The sequence below is a fragment of the Fundulus heteroclitus genome, chromosome 8, assembly GCF_011125445.2.
Source record: "Fundulus heteroclitus isolate FHET01 chromosome 8, MU-UCD_Fhet_4.1, whole genome shotgun sequence".
Lineage (NCBI taxonomy): Eukaryota > Metazoa > Chordata > Actinopteri > Cyprinodontiformes > Fundulidae > Fundulus > Fundulus heteroclitus.
Window position 1 is genome coordinate 21202713 of NC_046368.1, and position 25655 is coordinate 21228367.

Below are 25655 nucleotides of genomic sequence, written 5' to 3' on the forward strand. Positions count from 1 at the left end.
TTCCGGTATAACCCCAAAACAACCTAACTTAAAGACACAGTAAGTTTCTTAGCAACAAAGCCGAATATGGATCATTACAATATTCATTAAGTAGTAGCACCTAATAAACTAGATGGTTTGAGTGAGGTGCTTATATGAAAAATTATGCATTTTATTACATTAGCCTGAATTGTCTACCTTTGCCATTATTTGACAAATCAACTGTTTGGTCAGCATATTTTCAAAAAACATTCAAATATGTCTTTTGAGTTTTTGCGTTGCATCTTTGGTAATAATTCTGTTTAGTAAGGCCTTTATTATCATATTATGTCTAAAAAGTATCCATACCTTTCAAGATATATCCAAAAACAGTCATGACGCAATGCTTGATTTTCTTGTTTTTTAATTCCTGGTTGGAGGAGGGAAAGATGAACCTACCAAGTATAGTCACAGTGACATCTGGCAGATTTTTTTTAGCCTTACATACTTCCACTAAATGGTAGGGATTGCTCAATCACTTTGAGTTTGGTTGGGCACTCCCTTCTTTAAAATGTAGTAACTCAAAACTTGGTCAACCTTTTTGTTGACCAGGCAGTTGAGATTCACTCATCTCGGCATACTGAATTGTTTGGAAAAAAACAATGTTTTGTTTGAAAGAAAACTAAAATGGGAAGTTAGTCTGCTTAAAAGCCATTCATTTAGAGACAAATCTATCCCATTGGTTTAAAAAAACAAATACCAGCTCTTGCTTCCTGTTAACACAAACTTATCTCTGAGAACTAATTTCTTTAAAAAGTGGGTTCTTGCTTCGAAAACCTGATGTACCTTGTAAATATGTTGAGCAATATATCTTACACACTCTCCATAAAAAGTTAGATGCATAGAAGAAAATTATTAATTTATTTTTAACATGGTGAAGCAATAAAAGCTGTGTAATAGTGAATGAGTTGTTTTTTTGTTTCTATATTTCCATCCTTTTGCAATAATTTAACATAAAATCTGAATACCAGGTGTTTCAAAAATGTTCCAGGGTTAGGCACATAAATATATTTTTTTGAACAGTGTGTCTTCTTGATCTTCACCACAGAGTTGTTAAGTGGGCTGGCAGTGGGTAGTCAACTTGAAAATGGAAGGCTGTGGGTTTAAATCCTGCTTCCCCCTGTCACGTATCAAGTATTTCCCTGGACAAGGTACTTAACAGCAAATTACCTGCTTATCAGTAAATGCATTTACATGCAGTTGGTGAGTGTGACTGGATGAGTGAATCTCTGGTGTAAAGCATTTTGAGTAATTAGTATGACTAGAAAAGTGTTATATAAATCCAACCAATTTACCATTTAATTTTCAGACTTCTCTGGAAAGAACCAAAAAAACTCATTGCCCTAAAAATATATGCTTGGTTTGGTAATGGCTGACATTACAGAACGTAAATTACAACTGTACAATACAAGAGGAAAAGTCCAGACTGTGTGTAAGAGTCTCAGGATTTGGTCATATCAGTATCAGGAATAAAAATAGTCAAGGGATGTTGTCAGACACATTTGAGGTCTGGTTTTATCTCATCGCCAGCTGCACTGTTCACTGTCTGACCTCATCCACCGCACCGTGATGTGACTCAGCCCTGCTTCTCCACAGAACTGATGTGGTTTGTTGGGATCTTGGCTGCAGATGCCGACCATGCACGGGGGTCTGTGGGGGCCCTCCTTTAAAGAATCCGATCAATCTAACTTTGGAGCCCGTATCAGTGTACAACAAAGTCAAGTCAGTTGCAGAACAACCTCTAGATGTATGGAAACTATGAGTCATCTGCTGCTGTTTGTTGCTATGGACACTTGTGTTTGTGTTTGTTTGTGAAACCATGTGGTGACCCAGAAGATTTTAAAGAATGAAGATTTCAAACATTTTCTAAAAAAGACGCATTCCGTGTGACGTTTAAAAGAAGCAACCAACCCACTGGCTTATGGGTAGTATGACTTAAAGGTGACATGCAAATGATGCAAAATCCATAATAGTAAGACTTTAGTGTCATCATCCTTCCCAAATGTGGAGCCAGACATGCTGACGACCTGGCTGCCGTGTGAGCCAGCCACCTGTCTGAAGCTGGTTAACACGGCTTGTTAAGGCAGGAGCTCTGCAGCCCTCATTTCCTGCAACAGCCCAACAACGGGAGACAAGATTTAGGGTATTTGGAGACGGTGTAACATCTAAACCCCTTGAAGGGAAGTGAAATCATTTCCAAGTTCTTCACACTGTCTGAATGTAAAAATCACATTTTCATAAAATCCCCTGAAGCATGACCCCAGAATCCTAAAAATACTGCATGGTAACCTGTGGTCCTGTGAATTAGGAGCTGCTAGTGATCTGGGGAATTGTGAAATAGCCTGCAGGAATCAGCAGCTGCTCTAGGAGCCAATGTAAAGACTTTACCCTGGTCACTCCTTCTCTGCATGGGGCAGTCTTAGGAAGGTTTAAAAGCAGGTTTGGGCCCCTATGCTCCTCCCTTAGCAACACTCCTATGATCCCCCTCTTTCTTATTCACAAATCAGACACACACACACAAAAACAGTCAACAGTTTGAAAGAGACCGGACATGTCAAGCTTGGCTTACTTTTGATTTAAAAAGGGAACCAGTGCCAGAGAAGCATCTACAAAGAAACTCCAGATCTCAGACCGAAATGACTTTATGGACATCTGTCATTCTGGTCCTACAGCTGCTATTAAACCTGTGCTTCCATGCAGAGGCCCAGTCTTTGGGTGAGTGTTACCATTTGGTTTTGTTATATGTGCTGCATTGGTATAGTCAATGACAGCTCAAATAGCTCGGGTTAATGATCGCTTTGGAGAGCATGCTTTCAAAGCTATAAATCTGAATTTCAGTGGACAGAAACAAATAAAACGATCTTTTATTTATTTGGAAGTTTTCAAATTCACAGTTATTATGCAATCCTCCCTTTTCCCTTACGTGTCAGAGAAGATTTAATGGCTCCACCACTCACTGTTTCACCCCGCGTTTGTTAGATTTAATGGCATTATGGTGAAGCAGACACTGTGAAAGCGAATATCATTTGCACACCCGGAGAACATAAAGGATTAGACGTTCTGAGTGACACTCACAGAGGTGTGAGAAAAATGCTAAATATTCCTGTCAGCTGTTGAGGAGATGAGGTAGTCGAATAATTCTTTGTGTTTCTGACAGGAAGTGGAAAACGAATGGAGGCAGATGAAAGTTTTAAAGCCATCCTATTGAGATCCTGCGAGCCGGAACTGTTTGATTAGTTCGGCTTTCGGGAGTTTCAGCTTTGTGGCTTGGGTTTATTTAAATGAATTCCCAGCTTGGTCGAACACATGGGAATAATCAGAGATGATCATTTTTTTGCACTTCACACTCTCCAGACTCTCCGTCTATGGCACACACACAAACGATCAAACACACATATTTCACCAACGTCAAACACAAATGGGCTATGGACCTGCTTATGGTGAAATGTTTGCGTTTTTTAGCTGTATAGTAATCACACCATGTGATTGATGGCACACCTTTCAAGCACTCATTAATTCCTGCAATCCCACGGTGCCTGATCTTATGTATACAACCGGTCCAAATTAATCAACTATCATTTCCCTTGCAAATTGCGGTTTGCTTGACTGGAATTCACTCACTGAGTGGGACCAATTTGAAACTATTACTCAAGTTTGATTTTAACAAGAATGATTGGGGCGATGGCTCTGCTGATTGCTGAGATTAGTGAGTTTTGAAATTTAGTCTTACCCTTGAGGCACAAAGAATCTCTACCAGAGATTACTATGTGTTATCAATGGATTGGTCTGTAATTTTCGTCATGCTAGTACTTTGATGTTTATACTTTAATTGCGAGTCACAATAATGAATCTGAATCAGAAATTAGGACTGAGAGGTAAAATGCCCCCTGACTGTTGTTTGAAAGATTTGAGCTGGTTTGTAGTGCACCTTTTTGATTGGGAAGTAGGGTTTACCTGCTGGCAACAGGATTAAACAGCCTTAACACAAATTCCCTCTGTCTGGGTATCTAAAGCATGTCAACTAACCAGTAACTGTGCACAACCAGCAGCAAAGAACACAACATGCTTAATATATGATGACTGATGAGCCCTGAAAAAATATATGGACAAAGTTGTACAACTGTTATAGTACAAAGTATAATCACTATAGATTAGAAAAAAAACTCCACTTCCTGTTCACTTACAAGCTAGCGTTAGAACTGTAGCACAGCTAGCTGCCACAGGAAGTTAGCCCTGTAACTGGCCCTGTCCACAGTACAACAGGTAGCTAGTTTGAGAAACTGAAATTAGATTTCATTTACATTTGTAACACATGCAAACAGAATTTCTGGAGATAAAACTGAAATTTCTTTTGATTTTCTTTTTTTTTAAATCCACTTTGGTTGTTGTTTGTTAAGCTATTGTCAATGTTGTATTTGCTTTGATATTTGTGATTTCTTGCTAACATGATATAAGCACCTACCTGAATGAGTTAAATCTGTAGGTTTTAGTCTGAAAAGTTAGCACTATAGATTTGCTATGGTACATGCTTAGGTAATATTCACTATGCATGTATTTATCCTTTAGAACAGCAGTGCTGAGCTCAATCATTTCTTGTTTAAAATGTCTGTTTTACTGGGGTTACAGCATTCAATGGAAAAAGAAAATGTGTATTAAATAATTAAATACACATTTCAACTAGAATACGGTGTGTATTAATAAGAGAAAAAAGAAACAAACTAATTATTCTCTATTGCCCTAAGTTAAAAGAGTTCTAGTATTTTGTCAATTTTCATGCATATTCTATTCAAAACCTTTGGAGCGAGTAATGAGAGCAGCCATTTCAGTTCTCGTTTGTAAGGTAACCTCAGCCAGAAGGATGCAGATGTAGACCATCCATGCTAAAATATTAATATAAAGGGTTGCTAATGCATTAAAATATGTTGGCTGCATGATGTGAGATTGCATTACCCACAAATATCCTAAGTAACTGTCTCTGACTTTTTGCTTTCAAGCAAAAGGTGCAAAAGAGAGCCAAGACATGTTATATCACAAGAAATTTGAGCCCATTTTATTAGCCAGGCTAGTAAGTGCCTAATGAGATGTCCCACAGTTTATGTAATGTGTATTGCGATGCTGATGATTTGTTTCTCTGATATCATTTTAAAAGCAAATAGTAAATCAAAACAGTAAACAGCTATTTAACACAAAAGCACAAATGTGAAGAATTAAGTAAGCAGTAAAGTATTTCTATTTGCTTTTCCAATGGTAAACTAACCGTGTCTGATTTATGTGTCGTCTCTAAGGGAAGGACAAGACTCTGGATTGCTTTGTTGCTTTGAACTGACGTTGTTTTATGGAGCTTGAAATTTGAGGTTAATCAGGGAGGGTGAAACGAGGTACTTTCCTGGGGTATCGTGTGAAAGACAACACTGACCCTTCAAAGCCTTCTGTCTGGAAGACTTATGAATAACAGAAATCTCTGTATCATGCGTGAAGATGTTTATAGTATAGAGTTACTCCAAAGGCTTACAGCATACGTTGATATTTCTTTGTTATTTTGTTATGTTAGCCTAATCTCATTCTACCATAAACACAACAGTTTCACTAGATTTTGATAATTTAATACAATGTGTGTTTCAAAAAACACACATTCAATAACCTGGTGCCGTCTGCCGGCTTCCATATCCGCACCTTGGAATACAAATATATGCGTGAAAGAAAAAGAGTAGAGCTTTTTCATCAGAGGGAGTCTTGGCAAAAAGAAAAAAAAATGGCCAGACTCTTAAACCATTTGGGAGTAATTTTGCCCCCCCACACAGTGAATGCCTTTGCTGACATCTTTATGGTACTTGTGTATTCGCAATGTGTGCAGATGGTGGACTAAAGATGCAGTGCACATCCTTCTGTGGTCTGCACAGCTCCCAAGTTACTTTATTAAAGGGAAACTCTAAACCTGAACTTGAGTGCGCCCACTTTTCTACCATTTTGTGCTTCCTCAGAAGTTGTTTTCCCGAGTTCTGCTATTTCTCTGTCTGTGCATAAATCCCAGATGCCTTCTAGACTCCAGTCAATTTTGTGAAGACCTGGCATAAAATAATGGAATAAATATATATATATTTGATTCTGTAGCTTTGATCCACTTCATGTTCTCTCTTTATGGTTCCTCTGATCCTACCAAGTTTGCACAGAAACCTCGAAGAGTAACATACACTGGATCAATTTCATAATATTCTTGTGAACTCAGAGAGTGAGTACGGCCGATTGTGGCTGCAGGTCACAAATATTCATATCCCACTCTCACTCGCTTTGCACCTCTTTCCCTTTCAGCAATCTATGATCTACTCACCTCGCCGGACTGCTTGCCAGACCTGCTGCAAGGAGGTTTGGCTGAACAAGGGGTGAATGAGGCTTTTATCTTAACCACCTTCAAGCTGCAGCCCAAGACTGGGACCACTGTGTTTGCCTTGTTCAACCCGAGGGACAACAGCAAGTATTTTGAGTTTACAGTGATGGGGAAGCTCAACCGAGGTAAGAAGACATGGAACAGGAGCTGGTGTTGCCGCCTCAATCGATATTTCTCCATATGAATAATTTACATTGATAAAATCCTGCTGCATCAGCAGTTCCCAATCTTTTTTTTTTTAGATATATGTTGTGGGAAAGAACTGTAAACCCTGACTCTCAGTTGAGCACTGTTTGATTGAAAACTGAGCCAAATAAATAGGGCCTAATTGCAAGACAAACACCATCAACGGCCAACATGCTGTATTTTTCTTTCTCTTTTCTGTTGTAACTTTTCAGCAAAGCAAACAGTTTTTGCCGTTATGTGTGTTTAGTTTAGTTTGTGAAGGGGCTCTGGAGAGCCCCTTCACAAACTTCACAAACTTTCTTTATTTACCACTCCAGCACAAGCAGCCATTGATCAACATAATTTAACAAAAATATGAAAACAATTCATTTAACAAAACAAAACAAAAAAAAAAAAAACAGTAACAAAAGTTGTAGAAATATTTAACATTTGGAATTAAAGGCCAGTAAGAAAATCAAGTTCAGGTCATTTCAGCAATATGCTTAAAAAATGTGAGTGTGTGAAATCAAAAGGTCACGGAAGTTTTGGTTCAAATTGAAGAGCAAACCTCATTTAGACACGAGTCAACGTTATCTATCCAGAAACCTGATTTTGCCATAGATATTTCATCTATGTTTAAATGAAGTAAAACTGCTTATTATATCTGCTTGTTCTCACGGAGCCCCTGGGGTTTGGGATGAGGTCGTTTCAGAAATGGGCAGGGTGAAACAGTTATATTGGATATTTATACTCTATATCCCACGTGAACCAGAAAACAATATTAAGGACCTCAAAAAGCCTGTAAACAAAGCAAAGCACATGCAACTTAAAAACAGCTTTATTTTAATATGTATGGATGAATATCACTTTTTTTTATTTTGATATTGGCATAATAGAAAATATGCATGGAAAAAGCATTAAAGTCCTTTTGAAAGGAGCAATAGGTAAAATATGAATATTTTAGATAGAAAGAACTCAAAAATAATGACGTGAAGAACTAAAGGTAATATTTCAGTGTACATGCACACACGTGCATGGACCTGCATGTGAACAGCTGCCACTCAGGGTTTTGCCCCTACCCGCTCTAAAATACCATCGTCAGAGCAGCGCAGTGTTGGAGTGCACCCCCAGCAGATCAAAATGTTCTCTTGCTAATAGCATTATCAAGTTATGAGCTACTTACTTCTTCACTTGAAACATTCCTCCGAAAGTTGACGCTGTCTTGCTGTGTTTTTGTCCTTTACAAATATGGGCACAGAAGGATTAGTCTTATTTACCGTGGTAGCACCTCTTTAGATGAGTTGTTCCTTAAACGCAGATAGCGTAGCACTCATGTGGTATCATGCTATCACATTGTGTCAGTAATCAAGAGGTTCTAAATACAAGCCTCTTTCTTTCAGCTTTTAACTTGGCTTGCTTTTTAATGCTTGTCAATCTCACCTAAATTATGTCTACATTAATGTCTAAAAACTGTTTTTAAGTCAACAAGCTTTAATATGTCTTAATTTTAGCCCAGGCGTCTATAGCCACCTGGGCTTGGTAATTTGTTGCATAAAAAAGAGGATGAAAATAGTAAATATCGAGCAACATGTTGGCCTCTTACTGTTTTAGTATATATTCTCATATATTCTCTTGCTTCTTTTTCCCCCCTTTTACGTGGTCGCAACTTCTCAAAGCTGTGTTGCGTTACTTGCGGACTGACAAGAGAATGAGCTCCGTTAGCTTCAACAACCTGGTGCTGGCGGACGGCCAGCAGCACCGGCTGTTGTTCCACCTGAAGGGGCTGCAGCAGCAGGGGCCAGGCGGGGTGGAGCTACATCTGGACTGCAGGCTGGTAGAGACCGTCCGGGATCTTCCTGCCGCCTTCCAGGGTTTGCCGGCCGGGTACGGCATGGTGGAGCTGAAGACGATGCACGCCAGGGAGCAGGTGACCCGTCGCTAACAATAACTCGACACAATGAGCGCCGCGTTTCTGTCTCTAACATGTTTAAAGACAGCAGCACAGAGCATATCCCTTTTGTTCGGCTCTGACAGGAGAGCTTAGACGAGCTGAAACTGGTGGTCGGGGACTCGTTTGAAAATGTTGCATCATTACAAGATTGTCATTTTCAGCAAAGGGACTCAGTTCAAACGTTAGGTAAGAAGCTATTTGTGGAGTAATTGCCCATATAGAGAGCAAAATACTTCCCTTGACAAAATTCCTAGTTATTAAATAGCATCCGGGATTCAGCGGAGGGGAATCTCCCCCACTGTTGTTACAGTTAAGCAAAATGTGTCTCTTTCTCGTAGGGGTCAACACAAAGCAGTTGTCCAATCAAATGCTGGAGTTAACAAAGGTGATAAATGAGCTGAAGGACGTGCTCATTCAGCAGGTTCAGTGATTTACTTCAAGCAGTTCCTCTGAGTCCTCTCCATCCCTCCCTTCTCAGCACTGACCTTCCAATCTGACGATCTCTTTCAGGTCAAAGAAACATCTTTCCTCCGAAACACCATTTCAGAGTGTCAGGCTTGTGGTAAGAACATGTCCAGCCACTTTCCTTCGCCAACAACGGATATATTGTGCATCAACAGTGTGTTTTGAATGTTATTTCAAGGTCTGGGTGGAACAGAGGTGGTGAAACCGAGATGTGCTCCAGGTGTCTGTTTCCGTGATGATATGTGTATGGAGACAGCAAACGGTGTTGAGTGTGCGCCCTGTCCAGATGGATACACTGGAGACGGCTTTAACTGTGATGACGTTGATGAGGTAAAGTTGATCAAAATAGTTTGTCAGCGCATTTTCCCCTTTGTAAAGGAACTTTATCGCAAGACTTTTTCCCCTTATGCTGTTCTAATTCAAAGTGCCAAGATTATTATTTTTTTCTGGGTGTATGGAGAAGAGAGTAATGAAATTCTGCCCCTCCCCCGCATGTTGCTGAGCAGCACTAGTTGGCTTACAGAAGGTTCTTAGTCTTTTACATTTCACTTAAATTTATTTACATTTATCCATCCATCCATCCATTTTCCAAACCGCTTTATCCCTCATGGGGTCGCGGGGGTTGCTGGTGCCTATCTCCAGCGTTCACCGGGCGAGAGGCGGGGTACACCCTGGACAGGTCTATTTACATTTATATAAATTAAATTATAATATGTAAATACATTTAAGTAACCATCATCACTATTGGGGATATTTATCAAATGTTACATATTATTATGCTTTTTTGGTCTGATAATGTCACACACATTTTAGATTTCTGTCTAAATGCCATGATTCTTCTTAGTGCTTCAAAGCCAGATAGGACACAAATAAATGTCCTGATTCTGTGAAATCAAGGTTTTCTTTGGATTGCTTTTTTGTTGGACTCCTCATCACACTATTGTATGTGTGTCTTTCATTTTGATGTCGTAGGATCACACAGACAGGAAAATAATGCTCTGGCTTCATTTAGCATTTGTCACTAAATCATACAGAGCACATATAGGCTTCCACACGTTTTGTGGATACAACAAAACGTGACATCAGACTTGCACCACTGCTATAAAATTACCACAGTTGTGACATAAACATCACACAGTGACCAGATAAAAATATTAATGACATCAATGTTAGGCTTTGTGGATGTTTCACTTACCTCTGCATGTAGGATACTTGCTGCTGAGGGTGAAGCTGACTGGATAACCTACTTTCTGATCAACTCATCCAACCATGGTCTGACCACTTGGGGAGACTCATAAAGCATTGCATATTCCTCCCCACACAATCAGAGGACCCTGAATTATAATAAAAATAATAAGAGTTGTCAGTGCTATTGTAACCTATCCCAACAAGTGAATTCGACAGTGTTGATCCCCATACACACACTTTCTTCAGAATGGGAACACAAAACCCCCTTTGTCGCCTCCCATTGAGGCCCACTAAATACATGCTTTTCAAAATGCCAGCACACAGTGCACGACAGAATAAGAAGCAGCTTTACTGAAGTTTATCATACTCTCTGTATGTGTCTATATATATATATATATATATATATATATATATATATATATATATATATATATATATATATATATATATATATACACATATGTATATTGCTTTAAAATGGGGAAAGCTGGGGATGGAATTGGCAACACAGAAGACACCAGACTTGCACACTACATTAAATAATATGAATAAAAGCTCTTTTGAAGTTAAGCTGTAAAACAGAAGAGAAACGGAAAACAATACTGTGCATTTATTATTGATTTATTATCAATTTTGTATGATCAACATATTTAGATCTACTGTATTTTTTTATTGCTGTCTTTTTGTTTTATTTATTTTTTTACATCCTGATTGCTTTCCCAAACCTGTGAGGATCCATTAGAAAATCCTTCAATGTGTTAAGGTAATTTTAGAGGGAAGTAAAAATGGAAACTGTCAGAAGGGCTATCAATATGACCCATAAGCTCTGATCACACTTCAAGAGCCCTAACATGGCATAGAGGTAAAAGTGCTGGAAAAAAGATGGATGTTCTGAAATCTTCTGAACATGAGTACAAGCGCGTGTGTGTGTGTGTGTGTGTGTGTGTGTGTGTGTGTGTGTGTGTGTGTGTTTGTGTTTCCCTGTTTGTTTTGGCCCTTTTTCTGAGGGTTGGCCCCTTCAGCCTCTTTTTTTTCCATTTCATTAGCAAAAAGGTCGTTGGGTCCAGAAATGTTTAGAGAGAAGCCCTGTGATTTCTGCTGCTTCAGCAGAGCTCATGTCCTCCTTTTCTGCAGTGCCAGTTTAACCCCTGCTTCCCCGGGGTGAAGTGCGTTAACACCGCCCCTGGCTTCCGCTGCGATGCCTGCCCACTGGGTTTCATCGGCCTGCCGGTGGAGGGCGTGGGCATTTTGTTTGCTCAAACCAACAAACAGGTATGGATTAAACATGGAGGAAATGACCCAATTTAACGATAACTTGAATTTGAAGGATTGTGCTTAAAAGCAGCTCAAAACGAAAAACCTGAAATAGGTTTCCTATCTAACTGGGCTTTATATTAGCATTGACATTAACTTCATTAATTAACTGTGTTTTTTGTGGATGCATTTCAATGTTTTATAATAAACAGATTTTTTTATAAGACTGAAAGTTGTCTAAAACTATCAAATCACTAAACATCAATAAAATAAATTTGAGTTTGTTTTCTTTTAACAAATAAGAAATATATTCAAAGTTAAATCTTAAATGAAGGTTGGGAATTTGCAAGAGAACCAGCTGTGGCTGCAGCCTAAAAAGCAGACAAACTTTAAAAATAAGTCTCAAAATGTGGGAAAATAAGCGAAGCTGCTTTGAAAGGATTTCTTTGCCAGAGATAAATGTGAAAAAAAAAACAGGATATTTGGTCCACAAGATCAAGATGAGACAGGTTTTAACAGTTGCTTTGAAAAAAACAACTAAGAATCCATTTTTTTCTGTTTGTTTTTCATTTTTTACAACTAGAGTAGTTGTTCCACAAATCACACATCATGTTTTAAAGAATTTATCATCAGTGGAGATCATGCTAGTTCAGGTTTGTCTATAATAGAATATGTGTTTTTATCGTATATATATATATATATATATATATATATATATATATATATATACACGTTCAATTCTATGGTTGTCAAATATTGCTAAAAATGCTCAAATTTTTGGTTATCACAAATCAGATAAAGGCTTCATGAATCTGAAGCCCTGTTAAGAATTTTTGTTTATTGTAGAATCATCCAGTGAAAGGTTTAATCAGTTTTAATATTTTTGATCTTCAAAATAGATGCGCAAAAGCATTCAATGCTGAAAAAAGTCGTTTAACGTTAGCATCCGACCGTTACCCAGTGACAGTACAGGCACAGAGTTTACAATTCCTTCATCTCTTGTCTGTCACTCTTTCTTAATGTGTATTTGAAATGCTGCCAGATAAACAATATAAATGTGGTGCAAGCTTTAATAACTGAGTGCTGTCAGCCGACCCACAGAGATGTCTTTGCTCTACTCTGTCAAGACATCAGGGCAAGAGCTACTTCCTTTGTTAGTTCAAAACATGAGTCTCAAACAGAGGTTCTGTACCGGGTTAAGGCCCTATTTATAGCACTCCCATTCACATCTGGGCTCATATTATTAGCTCATATTTACTTAACAGACAATGCCATGCTATCAGGAACTAGATGGCACCAGCAAGGTAGATTTAACTTAGAACATTGTGACATTTTAATATCAGGAAATTCAGACTTTATAAACATATTACATCCCTTTATCTCACTATGGAAACCTTTACAAAGTGACTACATTTACAGTCAGCCATCTGATGAGGAATATTGTGTCCCACCCTACTAGCCTCTCAACAAATTCCAGTTTTGAAGTTCTTGTCATTGGCTTTAATTTTCAAACCTGGAGACTACAGGAACAATCGCGACAGTAAGAGTAAGACATAATTAAAGGTTTTGTGGAGGGCTGCACACATGTTCAGGAACCTTACCTTGTTCCAAGAGTAAACTGAGCAGAGTATAAAGATCAACTTTTAAAGGTTAACTACTCTCGTCATCTCACAAAGTAGTTCTATGAATGCAACTACCAAATGGGGTTAAAGTAATCACATTGAAATACAGTGGTATAAGATTTTGATAAAACACGTTAATTGTCATTGTTTTACATCAGGGTTCAGAAACTGAATGGGGCATGATTGTGTAACTGAATGGTAGACAGAGATGTTCATTAGATAAGGACAGATAGGGTTATTCCTTTTCTCTTCCTGACAAATTTCAGCATTTGATCATACAAATGGTTATTGTTCACAGTTTACATTCATCTTAGACTGAAGAGATGTAGTTGGTTTTGCAGCTTTGTGCCACTCATTGTTATTATTCGGCAAAAACTGATTACTTTAAAAGCTATGACATTTAAACTGTTTTAGTTATTTAATTATTACATTATCAAAATAAAAAATACAACTCATTTTAAAGCCAGTTATCACTGTTTAGGATTAAAATAAATTGTACAGCACATGAGGAGAAACTCCAGATAGTGGTGTCTTTGTTTTATCACAAATCTAACTGAGAGCTGATTTCTTACATTTTTGGTTCGAAAAAAAGTTTTGTCTTTTTCTTTTCTGCATGGAGTTGAAGGAACTTCCATCCATTCATAAATATTTTGGACACATCGATTCAGCAACTGTAGTAGACGTGAATCAAGTGATGACACCTAAATACAGTATGAAGCTGTATGTCATCAGCATAAATACTGAGAGAGAAGTTATAGTACTTCATACTGCTAGGTAGTTCATGTATGTGTTGAATGAAAGTGGCCTGATAATAGAGCCATGGGGAACCCCTTATGTGATCTTTGTTAGCTCAGATCTAAAATTAACAAATTACACAGTGTTGCCTTTGTAGTAGTCCAAATAATCTCATCCACTTTCCAATTTGTTAATAAGAATCTTATTATCAAATGAGTCAAACTAAGCCCTGATATCCAATAAAACCAAGACAAAGGTTTTTTATGTCTTGCTGCTAACCCAAATCCATTTAAAACCTATACCAGTGCAATTTCAGTATGGTGGTGCGGTTGAAAACCTGGGCAGACGTTAAAGAGATGGTTTCTTTTTTTAATCATATAGGAGTAATTTTGGTTGATAATTGTCTTTTCAATGATATTTCCCAAAAGCATGTACTTCCTCATTACTAAGGAATTGAGGTTAAACTTTTAAAATATGTTTGCTGCTGTAAGGGCCTGTGGAAAATGTTGCAAAAATATACAAACTTCCTGTAATTTCAAATGACTTCTGGTAAAAACAATTTCTTTAAAACACAGAATGATTTTTTTTTTATTTAGCCAATAGTTTGTTTACGAATGGGCTAATGCATCCACCAGATTTTGCATTTGGTGTAACAGTTGTTAAAGTAAGGCCAGGACTGTAACAAATCAAACCTTAAAGCTTTCAAAAGTTAGCCCATTTTCAGTCGAATGGTTAGATGTAGCTATATGTGGAGCAGGAATATTTATAATTTTGCACAGTTTAAATATTAACTCTGTAAATTTGTTGTTCCTTCCACTGCGTAAAGGGGACTGCTATTTGCTCTCAGGGCATTCATTACCACACATACATTACTGAAACATTAGATTTTCTAGACACTGTAATTAATTTTGGACTCATTTGCTCCTTCGACCCAATTCAGGTCTGCGATGACATTGATGAATGCAAAGGACCCGACAATGGCGGCTGTACCGCAAACTCAATCTGTCACAACTCTGTTGTAAGGATGCAATCCAACCAATTCTTGTGGATCATACTGGATATTCTCTTCATTCTGATTTGTGTTGCTGTTAGAAGTCATTTACAGCTGCCCTGATTCCCCCCCCCCCCCCCCCCCCCCCCTTGCAGGGCTCCTTTTACTGTGGCAGGTGTAAGTCAGGATTCACAGGAGATCAGGTGAGGGGCTGTGAGCCAGAGCTCAGCTGTGGAAACAGCCTGACCAACCCCTGCGACATCAACGCCAAGTGCATCCCAGAAAGAGATGGGTCTATTACTTGTCAGGTAGGATATGAGCCCACATTCTTACGCTCACTGTGTGTAGCCTGTTGACATATTTGGGGCTCTTTCTGAAAGGTGTTTCATTTTCTTTGTCAGTGCGGAATTGGCTGGGCCGGCAACGGATACCTGTGTGGGAAAGACACAGACATTGATGGATACCCAGATGAAAAACTCAAGTGCAAGGACACAAACTGTCGAAAGGTTTGCAAAGTGGAAGTCCGCCGCAGGAAACGGGAAGGAGCTGTGTGTAACTGTGTCGTCTCTGCAGGACAATTGCATCTTTGTTCCTAACTCCGGTCAAGAGGACGCCGACAGGGATGGCCAGGGAGATGCATGCGATGAGGATGCAGATGGTGATGGTATTCCAAACGAGCAGGTCATTCAAAATGTTGCTGGAAAATCATGACATTGAACAAACGTCAGCATTTTGTTTTTTGTACAATTCATTAATAAAGTGTCCCTTTGAACCTCGGAAATTTTTCCAGGGTACGACCACAAACTTCAATCTCGTAGACCCATCCAAGGTCATTTTTAAGCAGAAAGAAAATCATACATGGTGCTAAACATTTTTACAGATAAAAGTTTAAAAAGTGTTGGATGGATTCATATTTATGCACCTTTACGCTAATCCCTATACATAAAATTCAGTTTTAACCCACTAACTGAAAGAAAAAGAAAAAGTGTTGCAGAAGCTAAGTACCTCAAGGTAACTCTGGAGGAGCTGCAAATATGCACAGCTCAGGTGGGAGAATCTGTCAACAGGGCAAGTTACGTTTAAGTTACGCAGCTCCACAAGTCTTAGAATATTGGTGAAAGAAAAGCAACTAAAAGTCCCCTATCTTCAGCATAGACAGTGTAGCTGAGATGAAGTCAAAGTCAAAGTCTACACCTGAATACAATTCTGAATCTTTAAAGTGTCTGTTCATAGACACCCTCCATCCAGCCTGACTAACAAACAGAGAAGAAATGGCCAAATTTTAGATGTCTAAAAATTCAGGTTAGCTGACTTACAACAATACACACAATTTTTATTTTCTTATACTCCAAAGGAAATGTTATGTTGGTCTATTTCATAAAATCCCAACACACTAAAATTGATGTTTGTGGTTGTAACCTGGCAAAGCGAAGAAAAAAAAAAAAAACGTGAACGGGTGGGAATACTTTTGCGAGGAACTTTAGAGGAACTGATTTTTTATTTTTTTTCAACTGCAGCTATTTGACCTCAAATGAATGAGACCTCCGTGTGCCCTGTATGTCTCAGGACAACTGCCGGCTGAAGGCCAACGTGGACCAGAGGAACAGTGACGTAGACAGCCACGGCGACGCCTGTGACAACTGCCGCATGGTGAACAACCCCGACCAGCGGGACACTGATGGAGACGGCAAAGGAGACGCCTGCGATGATGACATGGACGGAGATGGTATGAGGAGCGATCACGCACACTGACGTTTGTCTTACGTAACCAACATCACTGAAGGCTCTTAAACGTTATCTGCTCCTCTTTCATGTGTTCACATAGATGTTCTTACAGGAATTTATGAAGAAGAAAGCCATGCACATGAAGTTGTCCCACATTTCTTTAAATAATGCTGTCTGAATGTATCACTGGGGAGTACGATGATGGGATTCATAAGCAAGCAGAAGTGGAAGCGTGTGGAAAAGTGTGTGTGTGTGGGGGGGGGGGGAGTCAAATCCAATTGCAGCCTAACCCAGGAGCAAAAACTCGCTTTGATCATTCACTGGTATGATTACACCTCAAAAACCCCTGCAGGACAGAAGATAGCTTGTCTTCCTCTACTGCTGTTTGAGCTGCTTGACCTTTGTAGGTTTATGGTGCAACTACTGCCTCCCTACGATGAATAAAAACACTATCCGAGCGCAAGCTGCATGGACCCTTAAAGCAAGTGCAACAGTGCCCCCAAGTGGCCGACATGCAAAGAACAGCCTAAAATCTTCGAACAGCATATACCACGAATCATACTTTACGCATCTATTAGTTTTTCTCTTTGACTTGAAACATTTATAGCTGTATCAGTGAAATAAGTAAATCCATAAATCATTGTATTCTTTTTTTTTTTTTTTTTTTTTTTTTTTGCTGAAGCTGATTCAATAATTCCTATTTCTTCTACTGTATTTATGACAAGAAGTTTTTATTAATTATTCAAATTCCTTTGACTGAAAATCTGTTTTTTTTCCTGCTGTAAATGTGTACCAATTTTCCATGGTGTGCGATGGGTAATTAGGCTTGAAGAACTTCCTGGACAACTGCCAACGTGTCCAGAACAGAGACCAGCTGGACCGGGATGGAGACGGAGTGGGAGATGCTTGTGACAGCTGCCCCGACATCCCCAACCCAAACCAGGTGGAGCAAAGTCAGATGGATGTCACCAATAAAGCAATTAATTCTTCACACACACAAAAAATAAAAAAAAATGCCTCTGCTGTAAAAGGCCATCCCATTTAAAAGCATTGAACATTTTGTCATGTTACAACCACACACTTTAATGTATTTTATTGGTATTTTATGAGACCAATAGAAAGAAATGCCTACTTGTGAACTGGAAGTAAAATGATAAATGATTTAAAACATTTTTACATTAATGTTGTGGTACTGAGCCCCCTTTACATTGCAGATTGTGCCGTGCATTTGTATAAAGCAAATGCACGGCACAATATGCAGATTTGTAATTGTAAAAACATGTGAAACCATGTATCATATTCCTTCAGCTCCACTGTTTTGTGTTGGTCTACCACATAAAATCTTAACAAAGCACACAACAGTTTGTGCTTTTATTGTGAAAAGGATTAATGAGCATGAACCCTTTTGCAAGACACTTCATCAACCACAGGGAACCTTTTGACACAGATGTAGCTTGTGTGATGAGTTGCATTAAAACCCTTTTTCTCTTTCAGTCGGACATTGATAATGACCTGGTTGGAGACTCGTGTGACACAAATCAGGACAGGTAAAAACCCTTTTCAGCATATGTGCTCTTATGAGTTTTTTTTTTCTTCTTTTGTTATTGTTAATGCCCTGTCACCATTGCACTTCCCCCGTAGCGACGGCGATGGCCACCAGGATACCAAGGACAATTGTCCGCTCGTGATTAACAGCTCCCAGCTGGACACTGACAAAGACGGGCTTGGAGATGAATGTGACGATGACGATGACAATGATGGTATCCCAGATATTTTACCACCAGGACCAGACAACTGCAGACTGGTGCCTAACCCTGAGCAGATTGATGACAACAGTGAGTCTCAGCAGAGGACCAATGATGCACCTCACAGTGAAAGCAGTGATCATTAGATTGTTCCAGAATCTGAAAAATGCCATTTCTCTTCAAGACAAATTTGGCTTAATGTGCACGTCCTCCCTGAAATGTAGCTGGCTGCCATTTTTGTTCCCTCCTCTGTGCTCCAGTTTTACACCCACGCAGATCAGGAGCTGGCAGCCTTGAGCAGATTAAGCTGCGATTTAGGGGGAGTAAGAGCACCCTTTTTGCGCTCGAAATATTTGCCAATTTCATAAGTCGCTGTGACATTAGTCTTGTTAAATGGTCTTCGAGAGGAGCTGAGTGTCTGTTAAAATTAAGTGGGTCAACAATGTTTTGATGGCAAAGTTCAGAAGTGCATCGCAGACAGAAAGTTTGAAGATGTTCTCCAGCATTCTGCCGATGTTCCTGGTTTTTATTTGAATCACCGTCTGACCCAAGCACTTTAGCTCTGCCAAAGTGCCAAACATTTTTTTTTTTTTTTTTGCTTTTTGGAATCAGAACAGCTGCATAGACAATGCTTTATACATTATCCATGCTTCTTGAGCTTTTTCATGTTTTGTCACACTATAGCCACAAATTTAAGTGTACTTTATTTGGATATAAAAGCAATCACCGACACAAAGTAATCAGAGCATAACTGTAAAGTTGAACAAAACAAGAGTGCTCTCATCCGATGACACCAAACGTGAACTTTTTTGGCCTAAATGTAAAACATCATGCATGGGGGACAAATAACTCTGGACATCCCTCCTGAGCAGATCATCCCTTCTCTAAAACCTGGTGCTGGCAGCGTCAAGTGCTTGGGAAGCCTTTTTTGCAGTTTCCCCACAAACCATGAGGGAGATATGCAAAAATAAACTTTTTGGACTACATGCAAAGCACCATATGCATGAGAAAACTAACACTACAGGTCAACATGAGCTCATCCATTCTCAGGGTAAAACATTGTAATGGCAGCATCATGCAGTGGGGATGCTTTCCTTCAGCAGTAACATGGAAGCTGACAAGAGTTTACGGGAAGCTGAAAGAAGCGAAATACAAGACAACCCAGGAAGAAAAAATGTTAGAGGCAGCAAAAGGCTGAGGTGGATGTTCCTCTTCCAGAAAGACCATTCATTCCCCTAAACGTCCAGCCGGTTAGAATGGTCCGGATAAAGTCCAAAGCAAAGTTCTTGTGAGAATCTGTCTGTTTACAGAAACACCTTTTGCAATTTGACTTAGCTTGAGCAACAATGAAAAAAGAAAATAGGAAAACAGATCAATATCCAGACGTACAGACCTGCTAGAGTGGAGACATATGCCAAAAGGCATTGTTGTTCTACAAAGCATTGACTCAGTGAGGGATGAAAATAAATGCACACCACATTTCTTATTTTATTATTAGGAAAAACTGCCCTCCACTTGATCAAAATGTGCTCCCTTGTACTCGCATTTTACTCAATATCCTGATCATGCACATTGTAGTTTATGGTTGTAATGTGAAAAACTGTGAAAATCCTTAAGAGTAGTAATACATTTTCAATCCACTGAATGCTCTGTTCAGTTAAACCCTTGCATCAAACTTCCTCATGAAACGTTTACTTAATTCACTTAACAAAGACATAAACTCATCATGGGGATCCTCAAGTTGCAGTTTGTGGTCTTTTTAGCTTAATCTCCTTCCCCTCTATTGTTCATCAGATGATGGTGTTGGCGATATCTGTGAGTCTGACTTTGACCAGGACAAAGTGATTGACCGGATTGACAACTGCCCTGAGAATGCCGAGATCACCCTGACAGACTTCAGGGCCTACCAGACAGTAGTGCTGGACCCTGAAGGCGACGCCCAGATTGACCCCAACTGGGTTGTCCTTAACCAGGTGAGACTTTTGTCTTCTGAGACTCTTAATGTGTTTTAAATCAAAGCTACAGTTATATGAGTTAAAATATTATGTGGTTTGGGAAGGAAATGTCTCATAATGAAGGATTTGAAAAAGAATGTTTGTTGTACAGATAGCTCCTTTCTTCCTGCTCTCTCTTTTACTCTTTTTGCTTATTTACTTGGATATTCCTGTATTTTTTTATCTTATACATAAATAGCTCAAACGCCCTCTGTCTGTCTGCTGTGGTACTGACCTCTGAACTAAGTTTAAAATTTGTCAGCTCAAGTCTCAGATATTCCCATGAAAAGGGCCTTAAAAAAGACTCAAGAGAGACTTTACTTGTTTGTTTTTTATGAAAAAATTATTTAAATAAAAAAGTTTCCTAAGTGTGCACCTTTTAGACTAATACTTTTAAGAAGTGTACCTTGGTGACAAGTCAGTAACCTGGCATGCTGACAGACTCTTACCAAAGAAAACATAATGCTGAGCCTGAGACCAGCGCTCTTTCTAGCCCGCTAATGCTAGTTTGTTCTGATTTTGTTATTGTTTTAAGCGATTTGTTTGTTTGTTTCTGACTGAGTTACAAATGATAACTGTCACGTTAAAGTTATGGTACCCATGTATAATTTATATAGCCCCAGCTCTGTTGGTTGTAGTCAGAGGGCCCGGTGGACCCAACGTATGGCGGCCTTGCTTCTGTCAGTCTGCCCCAGGGCAGCTGTGGCTACAAATGTAGCTCACCACCGTCTGCGTGTGAACGTGTGCTTGAATGACTGAATGTAATGTGAAGCGCTTTGGAGTCCTCTGGACTTGATAAAGCGCAATACAAGTACAGGCCATTTACCATTTTATATACCCTACAGTCTTTAGGTTTCATAAAATATAACTTATGTCCTAATATATTATGGTTTGAGATAAAAAACAATCTACCATCAGTGCATGCAATACTCCCAGAGTGACTAATCATGTCTCCCTTGGTTCTACACAGGGCATGGAAATAGTTCAGACCATGAACAGTGACCCCGGACTTGCTGTTGGTAGGATGCACTTACCTTCTATATCAAAGACGAGTCAGCTTCTCAGAGCAAAGTCCCATCTGAACATGCAAAGTATCTTATCTCTTTATATCCTTGTGTGTCAGGGTACACGGCTTTCAGCGGAGTCGACTTTGAAGGGACGTTTCACGTGAACACAGTTACTGATGATGACTACGCCGGCTTCATCTTTGGCTACCAGGACTCGTCGTCCTTCTATGTGGTGATGTGGAAGCAGACAGAGCAGACTTACTGGCAAGCAACCCCCTTCAGAGCTGTGGCTGAGCCCGGCATCCAGCTCAAGGTGAAAGCAGGAGCGCTTTTGCATATTGACACTCATCCAACCTTAACATGTATATTTTTCTCACAACCTTTTATTCTTCATGTCTGTGTTTGTGCCTCTGCGTCTCTGTCGGTAATCATTTTGGCCTTGTTTTCTGTGTTTTAGGCTGTAAAGTCTAGATCTGGCCCTGGGGAACACTTGAGGAACTCACTGTGGCACACAGGAGACACCACCGACCAGGTGCGTCTGCTGTGGAAGGACCCGAGGAACGTCGGCTGGAAAGATAAGGTTTCCTACCGCTGGTACCTGCAGCACCGTCCGCAGGTCGGATACATCAGGTATGATGAAAATGTTTTGTTTTTGTGAAAGAAGCGTTTAATGTTTTCCTTCTTACTGAGAAACATAAGAACATTCCTAACATTATAGAGCTAGATAGTAGGGGAAGGAAAGTAACGCTGTTGGCTGTCTGGACGGACATTTATATGGAGCCCTCGTGTTGAGACGGCTTTTCATTGTGTCAGTCAAAATGAAAGCGAGGAGCGAAAACATTGGTGTCTCTTTTTTTTTCTCTTGCTCAGAGTGCGGTTTTATGAAGGGACTCAGCTGGTTGCAGATTCTGGTGTGACCATCGACACGACCATGAGAGGAGGCCGACTCGGCGTGTTCTGTTTCTCTCAAGAAAACATCATCTGGTCTAATCTGAAATATCGCTGCAACGGTACAAAAACACACTCGTTTCCACATTCTTAGATTCCTGTAAGCATATGTAATGACACAGCCAGGATCACAATGCAATCTGGAAAAGTCTGGGAAAGTAAAATATTACAATATCTTAGCTTTATTTATATATAAAAATATTTGAAAACATATGGAGAAAAATGAGTATGGAAATTTCTTTAGTTTGCAAACTTATTCTAAAGTATAAAAGAGAAAAATGTCTACATGAATAAATAAGTAAGGCACTGTTTAGATTAATTAAATATGCCATTAATTATTTTCATATCACAAATTATTTTTGTCAAATTGATTTGATTTTTGAGCTGTTGACAGAGAACTCAGGTAAATGCACACTCATCCAGATGTAGAAAAGGACTTGACCAAAGCTTATCTGGCCTCTAAACTGCCATCGGTCTTAAACTGGTTTAGATGCCAAAAATAGCATTCAAACTGCTATGTTTTTCAGGATACACAGAATAAACTAGTCACTAGCTGTGCTTCAAAAGAAAATTTTATTAATTTAGAAAAAATCTGGTCAGGATGTGTTTAAAAGTCATTTTTGTCATTTTTCTTCTTCTTAGTACAGATGTCAATGCAAATAAGCTAAAAATGGCCGGGAAACTTGGGATTAGCCCTTTGCCTTAATCATCTCGCGAAATTGATCATTGTGTTGTTTGATTAACTCTAGAAAATAATAATTATATTTGAAGAGGCTATAAAAAACTGATTTTGAACTATGAGTCTGGAAAAGAATGGTGCTTTGAACTGGAAAACATGAGGGAACCCAGAACACCAGAGACCAGTTCAATTCGATCTATTTACAAAGCACAAAAGTACAATAAATATCAAATCAATATAGTTTACAACACAAGCAAGTCTGATTATTCCCAGAAATACAATGCTGTGAAAAAGTGTTCATCCTGTCTCAAATTTCGTTGGCTTTGCTTTTTTGTTACACTTAAATATCAGCTTTTACTTGGTTGGTAACACGATGGAGTCAAATTCAGTTCACAGAGCAAACTAATGATACCTAAGGAAGCCCAGCAGATGGCTATGGGGAATCAATAGATTGCACTGAGTCATTAACTTTCATTAGTTGAAATACAAAGTTTTTTTTTTCTTCTCTAAATAGCTTCACACTCTACTCAACGCTCTCAGCGTGTGTCTTTTTCTATGACCTGTGTCTGAGGAAGCGATTCTTCTGATCTTTTTTATAAAAAGTCTATTTTCAGCTCCCCTCCTGATTTTTGCTCTAACGCTCCCCGCAGATACCATCCCAGAGGATTTCCAGGAGTTCAGCGCTCAGCACACCGTTGACTCAATCTAAAGTCAAGACTCGTGGATGCCTCCGAATCGACAAGGAGTGCATCTCTGCGTGGGTGTATCTGTATGCATGTGACCGTGGTGACTTGTGTGTGTATGTGTGATGTTTTTTTTTTGTTTTTTTAACTGTGTTACGGATACAGAAACATATTTGACTACCATCGTGTACTGTATGATCCAGTTGTTCTGTCCTTTTATTCAGATCTGGTCTCCCTAATCATCTTTGTAAGGCGTTCAGTGAAAACGAGATAAATGTTAGGAAATATGCAGTTTATACTCTATGCATCGAATATCAAAAGAACAGAGACAGGCTCTAACTAATACTTAAAGCTGTACGTTGAAAGAAATGATTAAATATCAGTGGAGCCATGTTATAATCTACATCCTTTGATTAAACAATTATGTATCAACCAGCTGTCAGCCACCTACATCCTAGGAGTTTTTTTTATCTCCAGTGGTTGGCAGGTATAATTTGTAGTTTTTGCAAGACAAGAATAATAGACCATTTTCCTTCTCACCTCCTTGTTAAAATGTGACAAATTAGGTAAAAAAATGTCACAGAAAATCCCTTCTTAGGGCCCTTCTTTATTTTCATTGTATATTCTGCACGATGAAAAAACATTTTTCATTGACTGACCCTAAGCATTTTGTGGGTTGCTCTGTAAAAAGAGAGAGGTTGTCTTGCATCAAAAGGCTAGTTTCCCAATAAAATGCCATGTTTTAAGAGATGGTGTTCACTCTCTGCTTCTGTCACAAATTCTTGGTTGTGCTGTTGTTGTTATCCTGAGTCCTACTTCCCTGTGCTGTACTTTAATCATTCTGAGGCAGCTACTGTGTTATTTTTTTCCTTTACGCAGACAATTGCTTTTTAAAATGTAATAGTGCACAAAAAAATGTTTACCTGAAAATTACAGGTGGGACCACAGACTATAAAACAACAGTAAGTACATTTTTCTCTAACTTTCTGAGATCACATCAGAATTTTTTTTTTTGTTGTTGTTGTTTTTAGGCAGTTAAGATTACCATAATCATTTCTGTCTATATTTTCTTCAACAACACACCTCGTAACTACATTTCAACAACACACTTTATAGTTTTATGACTCACAGTGATTAGTGAAATTCCTGTCCATGCTGTGACTGAAGGACGAAGCAGAAGCTGCTCGGAGCTGCAGACGGAGATAGCTGATGCTAATAACAGGCTACGTTAGCTTTTACTAGGAAGTGTGTTGCTTACACATCTTTTTTCTTGCAAAACCAAACTTTTAATAATAATAATAATAACTACTTATAAAAATTGTACAAACGTAACTGGTGTAAAAGCGGATGTCGTCATCCGAGCCTGCAATGCGCTGCAAACAAAAGCGGCTCCGTAGCTGTAGCTCCCCAAGCTGGACTCGAAGCTGTTCAATGATTCTGTGCAGCCCCTCGGTTTCATTTACCAACTCGTTGGCAAATTGTCGCGTTGTCACAGAGACGCAATAGTCATGATCTGGAGCCATGGCCTCATCCATCTCAGTGTCTGGGTCCTCTGCTGGGTCTGCGGGAGGGCTACCTACCGGAGGGCAGCGTTGCCACACACTGAGCCTCGGAGGGGGCAATGAGTAGTTGTTCCACTCAAAATGAACAGGTATTGCCCCTTTCTTCAAGCTCCTCAATCCTACAGGAGTCTCCACTACATCTCCCAGTCAGAAATGCCGGCTATTTTAATTAGCCACTGCAGACGCACAGCATTATCAACCGGGAACGAGTGGAAACATCTATTCCGATTGTAGAGCGACGAATTGGTACAGCGAGGTACACAGCTCTGTAGCCCTGAAACTCCTAACTTCTGATAAGTTAAACGCCTTCGTTGAACCATGAACACACTAAATTTCCTTCACTAACAACGCCAATGCTCGCCCGCAAAAGGTTCACTGTAGGATGATAACACCGGAAGTGCTCGATGTCACACGTATCACGTATTGTGCACAGAGCCTATTGTACAATTGGAGTATATAGCCTTATTTTATCATAATCAACTGGAATTTGGTCTTTTTGGTATAGGCATTGAACGTGGCTATGTACCATTAAAGATAA

At 39.3% G+C, this 25655-nt stretch overlaps 1 protein-coding gene across 1 annotated transcript; it reads left to right on the forward strand.

Annotated features, from left to right (window-relative positions):
• The first annotated feature begins 2473 nt into the window (after positions 1-2473).
• thbs4b (thrombospondin 4b) lies at positions 2474-24303 on the forward strand. Its single transcript, XM_012867997.3, has 22 exons — positions 2474-2733; positions 6328-6528; positions 8245-8495; positions 8603-8705; positions 8858-8940; positions 9030-9081; positions 9163-9314; positions 11307-11444; positions 14724-14801; positions 14930-15082; positions 15176-15280; positions 15348-15455; positions 16341-16500; positions 17324-17442; positions 17994-18046; positions 18141-18334; positions 20039-20217; positions 21209-21257; positions 21362-21558; positions 21703-21875; positions 22116-22255; positions 23523-24303. Exons 1-22 carry the CDS (start codon positions 2655-2657, stop codon positions 23579-23581), a joined length of 2826 nt encoding a protein of 941 aa, XP_012723451.1. The 5' UTR covers positions 2474-2654; the 3' UTR covers positions 23582-24303.
• The last annotated feature ends 1352 nt before the right edge of the window (positions 24304-25655 follow it).

Excerpts from the sequence above, each read along its gene's own strand:
- thbs4b (XM_012867997.3), top strand. The coding sequence starts at position 2,655 with ATGACTTTATGGACATCTGTCATTCTGGTCCTACAGCTGCTATTAAAC. Across the intron at positions 20,218-21,208 it reads ACTGGGTTGTCCTTAACCAG|GGCATGGAAATAGTTCAGAC; the intron begins GTGAGACTTTTG and ends GGTTCTACACAG. Across the intron at positions 21,876-22,115 it reads CCGCAGGTCGGATACATCAG|AGTGCGGTTTTATGAAGGGA; the intron begins GTATGATGAAAA and ends TCTCTTGCTCAG.